This window comes from Phascolarctos cinereus, unplaced genomic scaffold (assembly GCF_003287225.1).
Source record: "Phascolarctos cinereus isolate Bilbo 61053 unplaced genomic scaffold, phaCin_HiC Scaffold_5;HRSCAF=322, whole genome shotgun sequence".
Classification (NCBI taxonomy): Eukaryota; Metazoa; Chordata; class Mammalia; order Diprotodontia; family Phascolarctidae; genus Phascolarctos; species Phascolarctos cinereus.
Window position 1 is genome coordinate 403,594,255 of NW_027555958.1, and position 19,147 is coordinate 403,613,401.

At 39.9% G+C, this 19,147-nt stretch overlaps 1 protein-coding gene across 4 annotated transcripts in view; it reads right to left on the bottom strand.

Annotated features, from left to right (window-relative positions):
• The window catches only part of RGL1 (ral guanine nucleotide dissociation stimulator like 1), a 222,027-nt gene that overhangs the window by 4,565 nt on the left and 198,315 nt on the right, over positions 1 to 19,147 (bottom strand). For all 4 annotated transcript variants that reach the window (XM_078156455.1, XM_020984384.2, XM_020984386.2 and 1 more), the window contains 3 exons: positions 16,128 to 16,314; positions 7,170 to 7,424; positions 1,233 to 1,347 (listed from right to left, as the gene is read on the bottom strand). In XM_078156455.1, the coding sequence (XP_078012581.1) occupies positions 1,233 to 1,347; positions 7,170 to 7,424; positions 16,128 to 16,314 (557 nt within the window). The remainder of the gene's footprint in view (positions 1 to 1,232; positions 1,348 to 7,169; positions 7,425 to 16,127; positions 16,315 to 19,147) is intronic.

Here is a 19,147-nt window from a genome sequence, read left to right on the forward strand (position 1 = left end):
TAAGATCTTTTGTATATGTGGGTTATATCTATCGATTTAATTTAATTAGAAGTTAAAACATAATTAGTACTGTTCTTAAAATTGTTTTCACCTCACAGACCCACTGAAGGGCCTTCAGGAGTCCCCAAACAATACTTCAAGAATGCTTTCCTAGATGTTCCCTGAGAGCACTCTTACTTCTAATATGCTTGATTATATATTTGTGGCACTGAATTCTATAGAAAAGGCTTCCCTACAGTTATATCATACACTGGCTTTCACTTCCCAAAGCAAGTGAGTAATAAATTAAAAATTATTTGTTATACGTAATGGTTCTCTGGGAGCTGGGAAGAAGAGATACAATGGGAACTCTAGGAGATATAAAAACAAAAGAATTCAACAAAAATCTTTAAAACACACACACACACACACACAAGTCCTATTAAGTGGAGGAGAGGTCAGCTTTCCAGAATGACCACGTCAGAATTCTAAGGAACCCCAGAGGCCATCTCTGATGTGTAATACTCCAGAGAAGAGCTCCTTTGGGTAGGGAGCATCCTGATGCACTGAAGGGTTACACTGAACATTCTTTCTTTGAGATGCAGAGGAATTTAAATTTGAAGTTCCAGGGTTAAGAGTAGAGTTACTGGTACCCAAGGGTCAATCACAAATGAAGATAAAGCTTTTCTCTGAAAACATCATGATAGGCAAAGAGAAAATTTCATTAGCAAACCTTCATTCAGTTCGCAGACAACTTTTCAGGAATACCCTACTTAGGTAAAGAGAGTTCACCAGAAGAGGAAATAGGCCTTTGGGCAACTGAGGCAAGTTTGTAAAAAACAGCTGGAACTCTGTCTGCTACATGCATTATAACCGCCCACCCCCGAAGTTCTTGAGAAAAGCCTTTTTTTAAAGGCATTTTTTTTCAGTCTCATGAAAGATGCCACCCTCTTTCCTACTCTGCTCCACAGCAGGCCTAATATAAAATATAAACATAAGAAAGCTACAATCTATTTAATTTAACACGTCCATTCCCTGTATCCCAAATCTGAAGAAAAGTGGAGAGCAGCACAAAACATGGCCCTCAGTCCTGGCTCTACCACTGCCGAGGTCAGTGGGACTGCCACCTAAAACCTCTAAGCCTCACTTTCCATACAGCAAAGTTGTGAAGGTCTCCAAGGTCCCTTCCAATGCTAACATTTTGTGCACCTGAGATCCTGTGACTGGAGATGCCTGGAGCAACTTCACCTCACCTTTGTCCTCTGAGATGACCTGGACGAGCTCATAGTCCTCTGCTGGGTCTGAATCGAGGTTGTGTTTCAGCATGGCTCTCTGGATAACAGCTGGAGTCTTATCCTGACTTGTCAACTGGAAAGAAAACAGGTTTGAAAAAAGATTAAGTTCCATATTTCATGAAAGCTTTGCCCCTTATGGCCCATCAATATGGTATTCCAAGACCTAACAAACTCAGCACTGTCAATGAGTCACTCAAGAAACACTCATTAAGTGTCTACTATGTGCCAGATATCATGCCAAGTGCTGAAAAGATGTATGCTGTTGCTTTGATTTTCTGTGAGGGCAATGGCCTCTGAAACTACTCTGGGATTCCCCTTCTCCTCTTACTTAGAATCTACACAGAACACATTACTGGTATGGTGGATTAGGGGAGAGAGGGAAGTATGCTCATACTGGAAAAAGTTTTTGACAGCCATTGCTGACAGAGGACGAAGAATCAGAGGATCTGGATTCTGGCCTGGGCACTACCACGTACAGACCAAGACACCAAGTCTCAATTTTCTCCCCTGTAAAATGTGGATAACAACACCAGCATTCTCTGATTCACTGGGTTGTTCTCAGGCTCAAACACCATACAAACATGAGGTCCACCCAATAACAACAATAGTTGGCATTTATATTCACCTACTATATTCCAGGCACTGTGTTAAATGCTATATACAAATTATCTCATTTGATCCTCACAACAACCTCAACAGATAGTTATTATCTCCATTTTGCTGTTGAGAAAACTGAGGCAAACAGGTTAAGTGACTCGCCCAAGGTCACACAGTAAGTGACTGAGCCTGGATCTGAACTCATGTCTTCCTGATACCAGGCATAGAGCTCTAACCACTGTATGACCCTGATGCCTAGCAGTGATTACACTAGCATCACCATGCTTCATATTCAAACATGCTACCACTGATAGTGAGCAGTATCTGTGTGCACAGCAGGGACCAAAATGACTAAGAAACTGCTTAATGGACCTTTTACGTAGCAAAAACTCTCCACGGTTTGTAGTAAGGACCACTTTGTACAGAGTGTCACTGCACTGGAGGCAAAGGGTGGCTTGAAAGTCCAAGGGGATTATTCCTCAAGACCCTATTTTCTCCTCTCACCAAGAAGACTGCTCATGGAGCAGAGGCACTCTCCCTCTGAAAGGACCTACTCACTGACTTGTGAATCTGGAAAATGCCAGGATGCGGATCCTTGCCTAGGAGCATAGCTATTGCTACAAATGCTATTACCTATGTGTGGAATATCAGAGATGAGAAGGATAAGGCTGACTTCCCAGAGTCTCCGAAAGTTGAGCAACTGAACTAAGGACCCCACTCTAGAGTCCTGACTCTCCTTCTGTCTGCTCTCTCTTCCGTAAGTAGTGTGATCCACATAGTAAGGCTTCAGAGCAACAATATTTAATACTGTTTTCCTGAGTTTGGGACATTTTGGATGCTACAAATAAGACCATTTTCAACAGAGGGAACAATAAATCCCATCTATTACTGTTCTAGAATAGAATATCTCTGTTCTAGAATAATAACCATTGGAGTGTTCACTTCCTGCTACTTACAAGCAAGTCACCCATCCAGGTCCGCAGCAAGCGGTTTTATTTTTGTTTGTTGCTCTCTGTTCAGGGGCATCAATGAATCTGAAGATACTGGCACAACAGGAAACATGTTTTTTCCCTGAACATTAAAGGTTTCTCAGCTTCATTCCTATCCTACGATGTGCCTAATGAAGCAACTGATTCTGAGTAAAGTTCTGAAGCTCACTTTATTAAAATCAGCCTCATGAAAACAAATAGCAATGACCTTGCTTATCTTCCCGTCCCTGAGACATCTGGGATATGAATTTGCAAGGGGAAAATAGGTGCACATCCTAAGGCTGAAAAAGGAAGAGCTATTTCCTGTCAGCCTAAATGAAATGCTCCCACAAATGGAGCAGTCAATCTGAGCTACCTGCACACAGCCAGGCGTGATAAGCATGAAAGGCATTCTGTGAAGGATTAGTGTGAGCTGCTGATGGATTTAGTCAGCCAAATGCAAATTTCTTATCTAAGGATAAGCCCAAGAGATCTCCAGTTTCTTTACTGAAGAATCTATAACCACTGACTTCCCCTGACATGTACAATATCAGGCAAAGGGGGGAGAGAACTTTCTCCTGGCAGTTATCCTTTTGTAGAGCAACTTATAAAAGCAATTCCCAACTTATTAATGGGCTATGTGTCCCAAATCTGTTTTTAAATGTTTTTCTTTAGAAGCTAGAATGCATTTTTCCCTAGAAACAATGCTATGCAAAGTGGGTAGGTTCTCAGGCCAGCCTAGGAAAACCCTATTCAACTAATAATGTACTGGACATACAAACACACACATGTCTATACACATGTGCATGTGTGTGTATGTATGTATACGTGTCTATGTCTGTGTATAACTGCACTAATAGCATGTAACAGTGAATCTAACCAGCATGTGCAACAGTGTTTTGGGGGTGGAGGGGTGGAGAAATGTATTCAGAGTTCCACAGAGCCAAGGAATGAATGTTATATCCTCCTTTTCTTCAGCCATGGGATTGGCGGAGGAGAGGAGATACCCTCTCTTCCACCTTTCTTTTTTTTCTTTCTTTTTTTCTTTTTTTTTGCAAGGCAATCAGCGTTCAGTGACTTGCACAGGGTCACAAAACAAGTATCATGTATCTGAGGCCGAATTTGAACTCAGGTCCTGTTGACTCCAGGGCCTCTACCTTTCTTGCAGCTACCTAGCACTTTCAAGCTATTGGAGGAGGCTCCTATGCTCTGACCTAGGCGTCGGGTGAGGATGTGGACTGGCACCCTGATTGGTTGTAGGTAAGGAACCAGGTTGGGGTAGAGCTCTGGAGGACACTTTATTGCCTCTCAGCTCTCTATCAGCCTCTTCCCTTTCTTTCTAAGGCTGTCCCTTGCCTTCCACAACAACCTCATGTTGCTTCCGATCAGAGATTGTCTCCTTCCCTGCTCACTGCAGAACAGAACTAAATCTCACATGCAGACCTTTAGAGAATTGCTATGGAATTGTAATGCAAGCAACAACAGGAAAGCAGACAAGAAGTCAGATGACTACTTTCTAGGCACCACCCTCCTTCTCTTCTTTTCATTTACATGCTTTAGGGAAAACAGTAATATACATATACACACACACACACACATACACATATACACATATATACCCACACACACATATATAAAATAATATATATATACACATATACACATATATATATATACCCACACATGCATATATTAAAATATATATATACACATATACACACGTACACACACATATATATACCCACACATACATACATACATACATACATACATACATACATACATACATATACACACAATGTTTTCCCTATTAGGGAAGGGAGGAAAGGGAAGTGAACAAATATTAAATTCCTACTATGTGCCAGGCATTCTGCTAAGTTCTCCACAAATGTTATTTTATTTGATCTTCACAATAACCCTAAGACGTAAGTGCTATTATTATCCCAATTTTTGAGTTAAGGAAACAGAGGCAGAGTTTAAATGGCTTGGCCAGGGTTACAGGACTAGTAAATGTTGGAGTCTGGATCTGAACTTACTTCTTCCTGCCTTGAGGCCTAGCATGCTAGCCAGCTATTAGAATACCACTCCTTAAGTACAAAGGGTCTTTGTATCCCCAATACTTAGCTAGCACATAGTAGGTACTTAAAATTGCTTTTTGATCAACTAATGGATTTCACACAAAGAATTAAAGTCACTTTTAGGCAACCAGCTTTTGGAATAAAATCCAGTTCAGACTATCTGGGAGCTCTGTCAGAGGGACAAACCTAGAGCAAAACCAGTCTTCCAATCCCTCAGGCTCCTACCCTAGAAGACAGCCTCAGCTCCTCACTGTCTCTCATCCCCTATATCCAGCCTACTGCCAAGGCCTGTGGATTTTACCTTGAACACACCCCCTTCTCTCCTGTGATACAGCCATCACTCAGGTGCAGGCCCTCATCATCTCACCCTTGGACCACAGAAATAGGCTCCTGGTGGGTCTGCCTTCCTCAAGTTCCTCCCTGATCCAATCCACCTTCCATTCAGCCACCAAAGGGACTTCCCTAAAGTGAAGATTTGACCATATCACCCTCCTACTCAATAAACCCCAGTGGCTCCCTATCACCTCCAGAATAAAATACAAGATCCTCTGTTTGGCATTCATAACCTATCCCCCTCATATCTTTCTAGCCTTCCGTGAGGTATTCTTCAATGCACTAACATTGTTCCATGACCCAGATACGCCCATCATTAGGCATTCTCTGGCTGTCCCTTGTAACTAGAAGGCTCTCCCTCCTTATCTCCATCTATTGGCTTCCCTGGCTTCCTTCAAGTCCCAATGAAAATCCCATCTTCTAGATCTGGCATCTAGAGGAAGCCTTTTCTGACCTCTCTTAATTCTAGTGCCTTCCCTCTGTTAGTTATTTCCTTTTTATCCTGTGACATAGCTTGTTTGTACATATTCCGTTTGCTTGTTATCTCTTCCACTGGATTGTGAGCTCCTCAAGGGCAGAGATTGCCTTTTGCCTCTTTGTATCTCCAGCGCTTAGCACAGTGCCTGGCACATGACAGGTGCTTAATAACTATTTATTGATTGATCTAGAATACTTTGTTCATTTCTAGATATGACATTTTAGATAGGACATTGGCAAGCTGCAATATGTCCAGAAGAGGGCAACCAGCACAGTGAGGAAACTGGAAAACAAGGTCACATGAGGATTATAGCTCATGCAGATAAGATGTCTCACAATGCCTCACTGGTATTGGAATCACTGAAAATATTTAGCTTAGAGAAAAGACGGTGGAGACATAGAATCTGTCTTCAAAATATCTGAAGGGGTGCCATGTAGAAGAAAGATTAATGCCTTATTTGGCTTGGCTCCTGGCGGGAAGAACAATCCTAATAGGCTGAATTTCTAGAGACAGATTTTACCTTGATAAAAAGACAAACTTCTTAAAAAGTTAGGTTTATCCCAAAGTAGAAATGAACTATCTCAGAGGAAACTGATACCTCTCACTGGAGGAGTTCCTGACTCCAAGTTCAGCACTCTATTAACTATAGCACATGGCCTCTCTGATGCGTGTGTGTGTGTGTGTGTGTGTGTGTGTGTGTGTGTGTGTTTGTCTACTAATATTCCATTCAGATGCCTCATTAAGTGGAGGAGGTGACTATATCAAGTCTATGTCAATCCATCAATAAAGATTTACTAAGTGCCTATTACGTGCCAGGTACTGAGCTAAGCACTCCATGTCAATGGAGACCAAACTCTGGCACCTTCTACTAAGTTGCTGTGGAAGAATGCTGTCTTGTCATGGACCAGCTTGGACAAGGTCATTGAAGCTCATCACCAGATTACAGTGATGCATATGTTCAGTCACACGGCAAATCTTAGAGATTACCGACTAAATTATAAAGAGGTTGCTATCTGCATGAGAGTGAGATGCTTAGAGTATTAAAGCATATACAATCCTACGTGATCATATGCTAACAGTCTGGAAAAGTCAAGCAAAGGAATCTGGTGCATTTCCAGACTTCCATATTCTGTGTCTGAGTCTATATTTGGAAGAAAGAATTATAGTCTAATTCAATGCCTTCATTTCTGCGACTTTTGAATCACTCCTCAGTGTCTAAGAAAGGAGTTTTTTGCTCAAGTGCACTTTCCTCTTCCTGAGAGAGACTCTTTCTCTCCCCTCCCAACACATCTCATGAACAAACCCACTCCCTACCTCTGTGCATACACCACACACACACACACACACACACACACAACACACACACCCATCCATGTGCACGCGTACACACAAAGTCAGCCTGAGCACTCATCTACCTGGGTGACAGGGCTAGAACATTTACCATGATGCTCTTATACATGTTCCCATTGTTGTCTTCTATACTGATCCGGATTATACAGGTGTCTTCATTCTGTTGATTGTAAACTGGAGACAGCATTGTCGAGGTAATGGATGAGACTGAGATGGAGCGTTTGTGGTTTTTCGGATTGTTGTTGGTGACAGGAGGGGAGGAAAGGGGGTTGATGAAAGATGACAACCCTGAGGAAGTTGTGTCCATAGAATGGATAGAGGAGCAAGACGAGGAGGATTCAGAGAGCTAAAAAAGGAGAAAAAAAAAAAGGAAAGTGAGAACCTTGAGCAGAAGCTTTTCACTATTCTCAGAAAAGAGAAGGAATAGACATATAACCAAATACACAGTTATCTTCCCCATTATACCTTATACCCCACAGATATCTTCTTTTCTGGTTGGAAAAACCCCAGTTTTAGAAGGAATGTCAGCACCGTGGTCCTTGGACTAATTATTCCACATCTGTGAATTCTGTCCTGCCTAGTATGGCAAGATTTTTCTTTCATCTGTCAAATGAGGGAGTCAGACTAGTATCTGTTACTGATTTTATTCTTCAGTAAGAACCCCCTGAAAGACTTCCAACCCTGTGCTCACTGCTTGGACAAACCTCTCTCAGATCAGTCTGGCGAGAGAAGATTTCTGCTCCTGCACAGTGTGGATGTGATGACCTCTACGCTCTTTTTGGACTGGGAGATAGCTATGATTAAGAGATGATCTCTTCTGGTTTTAGGACTCATTTCCAGGGTTTCCAGCTGCTCTTCCAGAGAATAACCAGCAGATGGCAGCAAAGACAAAAAAAATAACAAATTTTGGCCTCAAATAAGGCAGAAGCCCACAGCACTAGAAAGCTATCTTAAAACTATTTCGCACTGGATCTCCTAAGTTCTCTCTCTATAACCAACTGCATATTAGTTACCTCAAAATTAGGCAATTCCACTTTTTATTATCTCATTTTCTTTGTAATCTTTGTGGGCAAGGACTACATTTTATCTCCCATAACATTCATCATAGTGTCCTGAACATAGTCACTGCTTAATATACAGTTTTTGATCACAATAATCAGTTATTTTCTCCTTAAAAAATAGAACCTCATAAAGTCATTAAAATACAATTGTGCTAAGACAATGATAATGGATCATAATAACATTATTAAGCGCTGAACTTGATATAAGAAGATCTGGGTTCAAATTATGACTCTAATACATGATCTTAAACAAGTCACAACCTTCTCTTAGACTCAGTTTCCTTATTTGTAAAATTCAAACACTTTTCTTATCAAATTCATGGGATCATTGAGGGAAAGTGCTTTATAAATTGTAAAGCACTCTACAAAATGTTGACTTTCTACTCCAATTGCTGTTATAATAGAATACAAGTTACTCAAGGGTAGAGGACAATTCATTTTTGTCTGTATCCTCAATACCTGGCACAAACATAATGAAAATAAGTAGCTAATAAATGTGTATTGAATGAACGCGTGTCTATAATAGGTTCTCTCCTAAAGTTCCACTCTGATGCCTCATCAAGGTTGCAAGCCATGATCTCAAAGTATAGCCAGAATTGTGGGCTGAAGTCAGACCAAATATTTTGTTGAAGTAAATAAGGTCTGGGCAGGAATTGTGGAAAAAAGATGTCTGGGAAGTGGGAGATGAAAACAGAGAAGGTCATGTTACACATTGAAGGGAGCAGGAAAAAACCATCAGGAAACTGTCAAGGAATGACAGTTTTTTCCAGCTGAGATGTCATCCTTCTTTAGCTACTGCATGGTAGTCTTACTCCTCTCTTGTTTAGCCACATCTACTGTGGACTCAGTGCTGAAATTTATTTAGTCCTTATTTAATCATTCAGAAAGCCTAACATGGTCTGCCTCTCATACAGTGCCTCAGGGCCATCAATCTCTCTGAATATTTAATTCCCGTTGTACAGTCTTATAGATATTTTGCTATAGGCACATCCATAATGACTCCATAAGATAATCTGGAAATAATTTTTAAAAGATCAAAAATATTAATCAGTTTCCTTTTATTATTATTTTCATTTTTCTCAAAATAATGAGAATGTATAATGGGTCCAAAAAATCTTCTTTTTTAGCTTTTGGTCATTTGGATACTAGACAAATGGAAATTTACTATATTTTTTACCTCCATGAATTTTCGCAGCATTTCTACTTAAGTGAGACAACAGTATCAATAAGTCCTGCTGCTTTATTCGTTTAAAAAAACATCATGATGTCTAGCATGTTGGAAGGGAGTCACTGATTGGTTATTATAGCTCTATCCCAGTAATACTCTTACTTTCTAGAATATTTAACGCTATATTTATATATTGGTCTATCGACAAACTCACATCTAAGGTCCTTAGATGTATAATCTTAGCAGAATGATTTTGCTTATAATATAATCCACAGTCACTAAGACAGTATGGTTTTCAGTGATTTGTTGTTGTTAATAACATTAATATTAAAAACTGGCAAACATAAAGCCCTTTACATTTTACACAGTGCTTTAATACAGATTAGCTTATTTGATCATCATAATTACGCTGGGAACTAGGTACTATTATCATCCCCATCTTACAGATGAAGAAACTGAGGCAGACAGAGGCTACAGGACTTTTCTATGGTCACACATTACGTAAGGCTGGATTTGAACTCAGGTCTTCCTGAATCCAGGTCCAGTGGCTCTCTCTACTGTGCCACCTAGCTGCCTTACAAATTACCATCTATTCTCTGAACTTATCATTAGCCCATTGCTCCATTATAATGACCTTGGAATGGTTTTTATGAGTTACCTAATTTTGAATTGCTATAATAAACTCGCTATTCTCAGCAAGTTGGGCTGGCATTAGCCATAAGATTGATTTACTGTGATACATAAGATCTGCAATTATGTTGGGATATATCCTCTCTCTACTAACCAAAGTCGGAACCCATGTATGATTTGGTAGATAAGCTTGAAGGAGTGCTGTGGCCAAAAAAATCCATCATCCTGCAGTGATCTCTGAATTTAGCTAGACTGTTCTCCGATGACAAACATCCAATCTACTTCAGCCTTGTCCCTGAAGTTTTTCCAGCTTGGTTGGACCTACCATGGTTTACGCTCCACTGGTGTTAACCTTAGAAAGTCCAAGGTGACCTCCACAGCATGAGGAGGCATTGAAGTGGGGCTTTAGTGGCGAGCTGGACTGGCCTCCTTTAACAAATGTAATCCTGGCCACAGTGCAGCGCATAGTAATCATAGAGTCCTTTTTTAATCCACATGTGAATTTGATGTTGAGTCTGTCTGCAAATTTCCTTCTGGATAGTAATCTTTACAAATTCTACTGTTGTCAGACTGTGGTCAGACTGGCTGAGCAGTAACCAAAGTATGAATAATTCATCAGTTTTGCCATCAGGGAGCAATGTAAATTGTTGATGTTAACCATGCCTCCTCCATCTTCTTCAGAAAGAGAGCCATCCTTCTATGGTGGCTTCTGGATGATGCTATTTTTAACACTCTTTGTTCTACACTGATACAAACACACTGAGCTCTTAAGGCGAGTTTTCACCTTTTTTTTTTTTCTGTGAGATGAACAGTTTCTTATATATAGATATAAAAATCAAATTGTTGACTACACCTGTGATTTCTCTGGCAGAGGAAACTGTCTACCAATGCAGACAAGAAATTGTTCTACAATGTAGAGGAGTCTTAGAGAACTGTTTGGGTGCTCTGAGAGTACAAGTGACTTACCTAGTTGGGGTCACATGGCTGTGAGAAGTCAATGTGCTAGAGATGGATCTTGAATTCAGGTTTACCTAACTGAGGCCAGCACTAGATCTCCTAAGTAATAATGGCTTTCAGATATAGCTAGATATAGACATAACATATATAGACACAAACATAGATACAGATCTTCATACGATCTGCTGTAGCAAAAAAGTTTGGCTTTCAGCTGGTGGTTTTTCATTCTAATTTCTTGACTATACAACCATCTCATCTTCTTTCACAGTCAAACCCACTTTTTATTTCACTACTTAGCAACAATTCAATTGACTTTTATAATCCATCCTAGTTTTTTTTCTTTTAACTCTCATATTGACATATACATGAATATATGTGGACATATGTCATACATATTCACAAAGTTTTTTTTTTTATCATCTTCAATAGTTTATAAAGCCATGTCTTGGTGTCTCCAAATTCTCCAGGTAAAACAAATGGTGAATGAGATGTGCTCCCATGTTCATCCTTACAGCTAATTAGTTTTCAGTTAAAGTGATTCAGCTCCCAAGAGAATCAGAAGAAAATGAACCTCCCTGAACCACTATTTTATATCAGTACCTCCTATTTTCACAATCTTTTCCCTCATTCATAAGACACCAGAATATATCACGTTTATCAGTCATGTGATATGCCTCAGTAAAGACTGAGATCAATGGGGAGGAAGGTTAAATCTTCAAATCTACAAGATCTCCAGCAACTACAAATAGGAGGCTAAAGTAAACAATAGCTTGCATCTGTTCAAAATTTTGTTTTGTCCTCACAACAACACTGAGGGGGACAATAAGGCATGTTATTTTAGCGACAAGAGGCAGCATGACATAGAGTATAGAGAGCTAACCTTGGAGCCAGGAAGACCTGAGGTCAAGCCTCACCTCTCATATGTGCTGGCTTTGTGACCCTGAGCAAGTCACTTAACTTCTTAAACTCTACAAGGAAAAGGAAGTTCATGTAGCTATACCAATGAAATCCCAGATCCAGTCCCTATCCCTCCTTTGGAGATGGGGAAAGTAAGACCCAGAAAGAATCAATGACTTGCCCAAAGTCATATAGCTAATACTAGTGTTAGAGGGAGGACCATATTCCAAGCTTTCCTGTTGTTTATCATTCCCCTATCTTCCTCTTTCCATCCTCTTACCTTGTTCATTTCCCTATAATTTCATCTTAGTGTTTAGGATTTACCAGGCTTAAGAGTTGACTTAGTGTTAGACAAAAACACAACATAAGGACTTTTAAGTTTTTCTCTTTCCATCTTCCAGTTCCGTGGATCCCCTCCTCCTCCTCTTCCTCCTCCTCCCATTTTTCTAGCTTCCCTTGGCTGGGCCTTCCTTCTCTGTAACTGATCACAGTCAGTTGGTTCTCATACCACTAAATGATCTTGATTAATGTTACAAAGACACTAACTTTTGAGAGCTGCCTCCAACAAAGTTGCTTCCTACTCCAAAAACCTTTGTAATTAAACTAGATCTTAGATGCCTGGATCGTGTTTAGTCTAAGCCAGGGGTGGGGAACCTGCAGCCTCGAGGCCACATGTAGCCCTCTAGTTCCTCAGGTGTGGACCTTTGACTCAATCTAAACTTCACAGAGCAAATCTCCTTAATAAAACTTGGACTCAGTCAAAAGGCCACACCCAAGGACCTAGAAGGTCACAGGTTCCCCAGCCCCAGTCTAAGCTCTTATCAGATTACTTATTGCCTAGTAAGCTCCAAACCCTTATTAGAAATTCAACATGTGAACTCCAAAGTTATAAACAAATAACTAAACAGCAAAATCTTGAATGAATCTGTTAGAGTGAGTTACCAAATGTATTTGACAGTAGGTTCCACGAAGACAGGAAGAGTGTTATTCTCTTCTTTGTATTCATCACGGCACCTAACATAGCATTACTTACATAGCAGGTACATAGTGAGTATTCCTATAATCGTAGCTGAATGAATGCCAACAAAGGCTTCTTGGAGTAAAGACCTCCAGACATAAGCATCACGGATCAAGTGTTCTTACGTCCAAAGAAGTACAAGCAGGATGGGTAGAGGATTCAAAACCATGTCTTGCAAGAATAATTTGAGGAAAATGGACATGTGTGGCCTGGAGAAATGAAGACTTAGGGAAAGACATGATAGCTACCTTCAAATATATGAAGAGCTGTCAAGTGGAAGAGAGATTGAACTTGTCCAGCTTAGCCTCCAAAAACTGAACTAGAAAGTGGAGTTTGGATCAACACAAATAGGAAGTGTTCAACAATTAAAAACAGCCAAGAGTGGAATGGTGTGCCTTGAGACCATAAGCTTCGTATCAATGCATTCTTCAAATGAAGGTTGTATAATAAGCACTCATTAGAAACGCTGGCAATGACATCCAGTCCTTGGATAGGGGTTCAATTTAATTTTGCAAATGTTTGTTAAGTGTCTACTATATGAAAGGCACTGTGCTGGGTTCTGGTAATACAACTATGAAAAACAGGTCTCTACCCTAAAGGAGCTAACAGACTATTAGAGGGACTCCAAAATGTATATAAATAAGTATAAGGTGGAATATGATGGCAGCAAAAGGAGGGGGGAATTAGAGAAGGCTACATGGAAGAAGTGAAAACTCACCTGAGCTTTGGTAGAAGAGAATGATTTTAACTGCTAGAGATGAGGAGAGAATACATTACAGGACAGTATAAATGGAAGAGGTGGGAGATGTGGAACAATAATGGGGGAAAGCTAGTAGCTTAGTTTGGCCAGAATGTAGATTGTACAAAGGGTAGTAGAATAAGGTAAGGCTAGAAAGACAGATTGAAGCCAGACTGTGACTCACATTAAATGATGGGTTACATTGTTTGTGATTTTATCCCAAAGGCCATGGGGAGCCATTGAGGTTCCTGAGCAAGTGAATGATGTGATCAGATCTATGAATTAGAAAGATTATTTTAACAAGCTATTGATTGGATAGACTGGAAGATGGAGGGAATTAGAAACAGGAAAACCCATTCAGACGGCTACTGCCAAGAGTCAGGCTAGGGGTTCCGATTTCACTAAGATACTGAAGTAGAGTAGGCAGTATGAGTGGAGATGTCATACAGGTAGAATTGATAGGATGTGGCAACTATTGAGTTTTGGGTGTTGAGGAAGAATGAAGAGGCAAAGATGACTTTAAGTTTTCACATCTAGGTGTCTGGGAGGATGATGGTGTTATCAACAAATTATAGAGAAGTTAGGGGAAGGAAAGGAGCCAGTTTGGGAGATAACTAGATGGCATCTGAGATAGGTACTTTCCAAATTTAATTCTATGGTTCTGTCAAAGTCATGGAACCAGACTTGCTGAAGAAATAATTCATTATTCTGCTTTTTTTTACTTGAATAAAACAGGTTTCTTTTATTGTCTTACAGCTGTAAGGTAGAGATAATAGCTAGCAAGTATCTAAGGGGATTGAACTCAGGTCATCCTGACTACATTTCCAATGCTTGAAGCCAAGTAAGGTAGATGAAGTACAGAAACTTTAAAGATTAATGAACAAATACAAAGTAGACAAGATAATATTGCATTCAGGATAGACCCACTGAATTTCAAGTCAGGAATTTTTGAAGAATCATGTAAAATATTAAGAGAAAATTTATTATACCCAGTTACATAAGCAGGTTAAAACAGGCTTTTCATTGTTCTTCTCAGAGGCATCAAATTTCCCATAGTCCTTCAGAATAGTAATTTCTAATATACCCATCTTTGCAGTAATGCAAAGCTTCTAGAAACACAACAGAATAACAGGCCTAGGACCAACAGACATAGAAAACTGATTTTACAATTCTATTTATATTGTTACTACAAGATATTGTCTCCCAGTCCACTAACTATAGATGTGGAGAGAGTCAATGAATGCCACTAGGACCAGCTGGATAAAAAAATACCTTGATTAGACTCTATCTAGATTGCTGAATGCCATACTCCAGATGTGTGGTTTGACTAGCTCAGAAGTCAGTGAAATAATTATGGAATGATTAGTTCTTTGGATGTTGTTTCCTGGCATTGCCTAGGTATCGAACAAAATCAGAATGGGCTTCTTCAACAAGGGGCGGGTTACATTTTACTGAGGGTCTCCAAGTGGAGTCTGGATAATTATATAGAGAATTTCTGTTCACCATGGGTGGAACTAAATAACACCTGGGGACTTTTCCAACCCCGAGATGATCTGAGAATTATTGTTGTTCAGTCATGTCTGACTGTTTGTGACTCCACAGGGGATTTTCTTGGCAAAGATACTGCAGTAGTTTGCCATTTCCTTCTCCAGTGGATTAGACAAACAGAGGTTAAGTGACTTGCCCAGGGTCACATAGCTAGGGAGTGTAGTAAGCCAGATTTGGACTCAGGTCTTCCTGACTCTGGGCCCAGCATTCTATCCACTGAACCACTTATCTGCCTCCAATGTGAGAACAGAATCAGAGAATTACAAATTTGGAAAGAAGACCAGGTCTTCTAGTTCAACCTCCATCCAAATAATGAATCCTGTCTACATTATCCCTGACAAGTGGTAAGTGAGCCTCTAGTTTTAAACCTAGATACAAGGAGGCAAATATCCCTTACTGGAGGTCTTCAACTACAGGGTGGATGACCATTTGTTGAAGATTTTTAAGGCTGAATTCAATTTTTTCCCTGTGATGTCCCTTCTAACTCTATGATTCTTGGCTTCTATAAAATAAGCCCAATTTTATTTAGTTCACTTTATGTAGCCATTATGCAACCCAAGGGAAAGAGAACCAAGGTATGAGATGCAATTTGAACTCCTTAATTATCCTCATGACTATTAGGGCATTTGAAGGCCTGAAACTTGTAATATGATGCTTCACTCTCTGACCTATCTGTGATTCTCTTTCTCCAAGTAAACCGCTCCTAAACATTTCCTAAAGTAATTCATGTTAAAGGTCACAATGCTTCATCTATTTAGTGCCTTTAGCCAAGAACATGTAGCAACATTTCCAAGGTAACATGACCAAATACCCCTGTTGGCTGCCTTCAGATTTATCGCTTTAAGGAAAAGTTTACACAGACTTCACTGTGAAGTAAACTGAATCTTCTCTGTTTTCACCCCTTCTTCAGATTGCATTCCTTCCCTGGTGCTTTTGAAATGTTTGGGCTTTGCTGGGTAGTGAAACTGACAACAGACATTCCTCCTACAGCAAACGTCACATATGGTTAGGAAGGGGAGGAAGGGCTGTACCTTTTTCTGAGGCTCATCTGGTGTGTCCACAGGCGTGATACAGCCCTCCTCAGCTTCAGAGTGGTTTGACTCGCACGATGACACGCTGACTGAGTCCATGCTTTCTCCAGAGCTCCCGCTAGGAGTTGATTTAGGCTGCTCTTTGGTGGGTGTGCTGCTGTTGATCACATCTGAGCCCAAAAACAGGCTGCAGGCAAAAAGAAAGAAAGAAAATACTGGGATTGGGACTGTCACAAAGATGAAACCCAAGAGTGAATACATAGCATTTTTTGGTTCCTTGGATGTCAGGTCCCTGATGTTGTCTTGATTTTGTGTGGTCTGATACTCTTAGAGTATGAAAGGATTTGCTGTAGAGTCTATGCAAAAATTCAGTACATAAATGCCTTAGGCTATATTATTTCCAGATCAGAAAAGGAATAGATTTGGCGTCTTCCCAGATCAGTGGTTCTCACATTTTTTCAAGCCAGGACCTCTTCAGAAGGACTTTTGTCCTCATATACCACTTTCTCTGTCTACTTCCCACTGTTAAATAAACATTGTCAGAATAAATGGGAAGAATACCACTGCTCTGGATGAAATAGCCAAGAGGGTATGCATGTTTTATGTTAAAGAAAGGCCACAAGTATAAATGCTTGGCCTTAGAGGCAAAACTTCAAAGTCCCCTTTCTCCCTATACCCAACTTCCAGAAATACCTTCTCCATATCCCCTGCAGGGGCACCTCCTTTTGTGGGTCTCCAAATCCTGCAGGGTTACATGGAGAGTAGCTACACCTAAAATCAAAATTCATGCCAGACACAAAGTGCAGACACCATCATATTATAAACACTCACACAAGAGCCAGATCCATGAATCACCAGGAGAAACCTTTTAGAAATTTAAAAAAAAAACATACTGAAAGTTTTCAGTCATACTGAAAACTTATAATCTCCAATATACACAGAATGAAAATCTTTCAAAATATATAGACTCAGTGAAAGAAATGAAAACCATGTGAGAACCTGAAAAATCATATACAAGTCTGTCAACAAGCATTTATTAAGCGCTTACTATGTGCCAGACATTTCACAAAGCACTAAGAATACAAATAAAGGCACAAACAGTCTCTGTCCTCAAGAGGCTCCCATTCTAATGGTGGAGGGAGGGCAAACATGCAAATACCTAGGCTATATTAAGAGTTCACAGAAGGCATCATGAACTGGGAAGACTGGGAAAGGCCTCTTGAAGAAGGTGGGATCTGAGCTGAGTCTTAAAGGCCAGAAAATCCAGAAAGCATCAAAGGCGTGGAGATGGGAGACAGGAGTGTTATCTTTGAGGAAGTGCAAGTAGGTGAGTGAAGCTGAACTGTGAAATGTGTGGAGAAGAATAAAAGGGAGGAAGACTGGAAGGACAGGAAGGGATCGGCTTATGAGGTGCTTTAAGTAAGGACTGACGGTCCTTGTGCCATTCTTTAAGAATTAGAAAATCATTAAACTTCGCATACCGTTTGGTCCAGTGATACTGATCCTAGATCTGTACCCCCAAAAAAAATCAAAGAAAGAGGAAAAGGATCTATATGTACAAAATATTTACAGCATTTTTTTTTCTTTTTGTAGTACCAAAGAATTACAAATTAAGGAAGTGTCATGTAATTGGAAAGTGGTTGAACATATTGATGGTATATAAATGTAATGAAACATTGTGCAACAAGAAGTCACAGAAGGGATGGTTTCAGGGAAATTTTGGAAGACCTGATGCAGGGTGAAGTGGGCAAAAGCAGGAGAACAATGCATAGAAAAACAACAATGTAAAGGAAAACTCATTTGAGAGACTTAACTCAGATCAATGTAATGACCAGCCAAGACTCCAGATGAGCCACAATGCACCATGCTGCCCACCTCCAGGTAGAGAGGTGATGAATTCAATTTGTAGAATGAGGCATACATTTTTGGAGATGGCCAGCTTGGGAATTTATCACACAGTTCTGTTTTTCTTTTTTATTTTTTTATGGGGAAGAGTGAATGGGAGAGAAGATGGTTATAAGGTTCTCCCTTCTCCCTCCCACCCCAAAAATAACAGGTCAAAAAAATTAAAAACATAAGCAGAATAGCTTTAAAAATTACATGCTGAATTTCTATATACTTAAAAAGAAAAGCAAATTATATATAATAGATTCCTTCCATTCTACATTGTATATAGAAATGCTCATGTTACTTAATAGTTACTAAATTCATACTGAATTTTTTAATAAGAATCACTGGAGTCTCCAAAGACTTCACCACCTGTGAAAAGGTGAATTATGCCTCCAAAACAAGCACTCTGACTCTTCCATATTAGGATTCATATGCTCTCCATTTCCCCTAGTCTCTCTGAGGCACATTAAAGAGAAGGCCATTTGTAAGCTTATAAAAATGTTAACAGGATCATATAATCTTGTGAGCCTATCTGAAAGATGAAGTTGTCCAAACACACATGGATATATACACATTCAACTCAGTGAGGTAAGAGATGATGTCATCTGCTTCTCTAAGCAAGCTGCCAGCCCTAACATTGTACTGTCTATGAAGTCTTCCAGCTCATTCCTATGTACCAACTTCTAATCCCGCTGAGAACGGCTGAGTCTCATTCATTCATTCTTTCTCTGAACACATATTTCCTCAGTGCCTACTACGTGCAGGACTCTGTGCTAGGCACTGTTTCTCACATTGGTGTTTGTGCTTATATTTCATTTCTCAGCCCAGCCCTGGAAGAACACCTTTCATTTACCAGATCACAGGATCACAGATCTAGACATACATTTAGAGATCATCTAGTCCAAGACCTTCATTTTACAGATGATGAAACTGAGTCCAAAGAACTCAAGAGACTTGCCCAAAGCCACCCTTGTAATAAGCAGCAGAACCAGCATCTACATCCAAGTTCTCTACCTTTTAATGCTCATACCACTCTACAATTTGCATTCAGAATAAAAGGACTCAGAATTTTGGTGTTTAACATGACAATGATGACAATAGTACTGCTAATAATAATGAGAATAAATGGG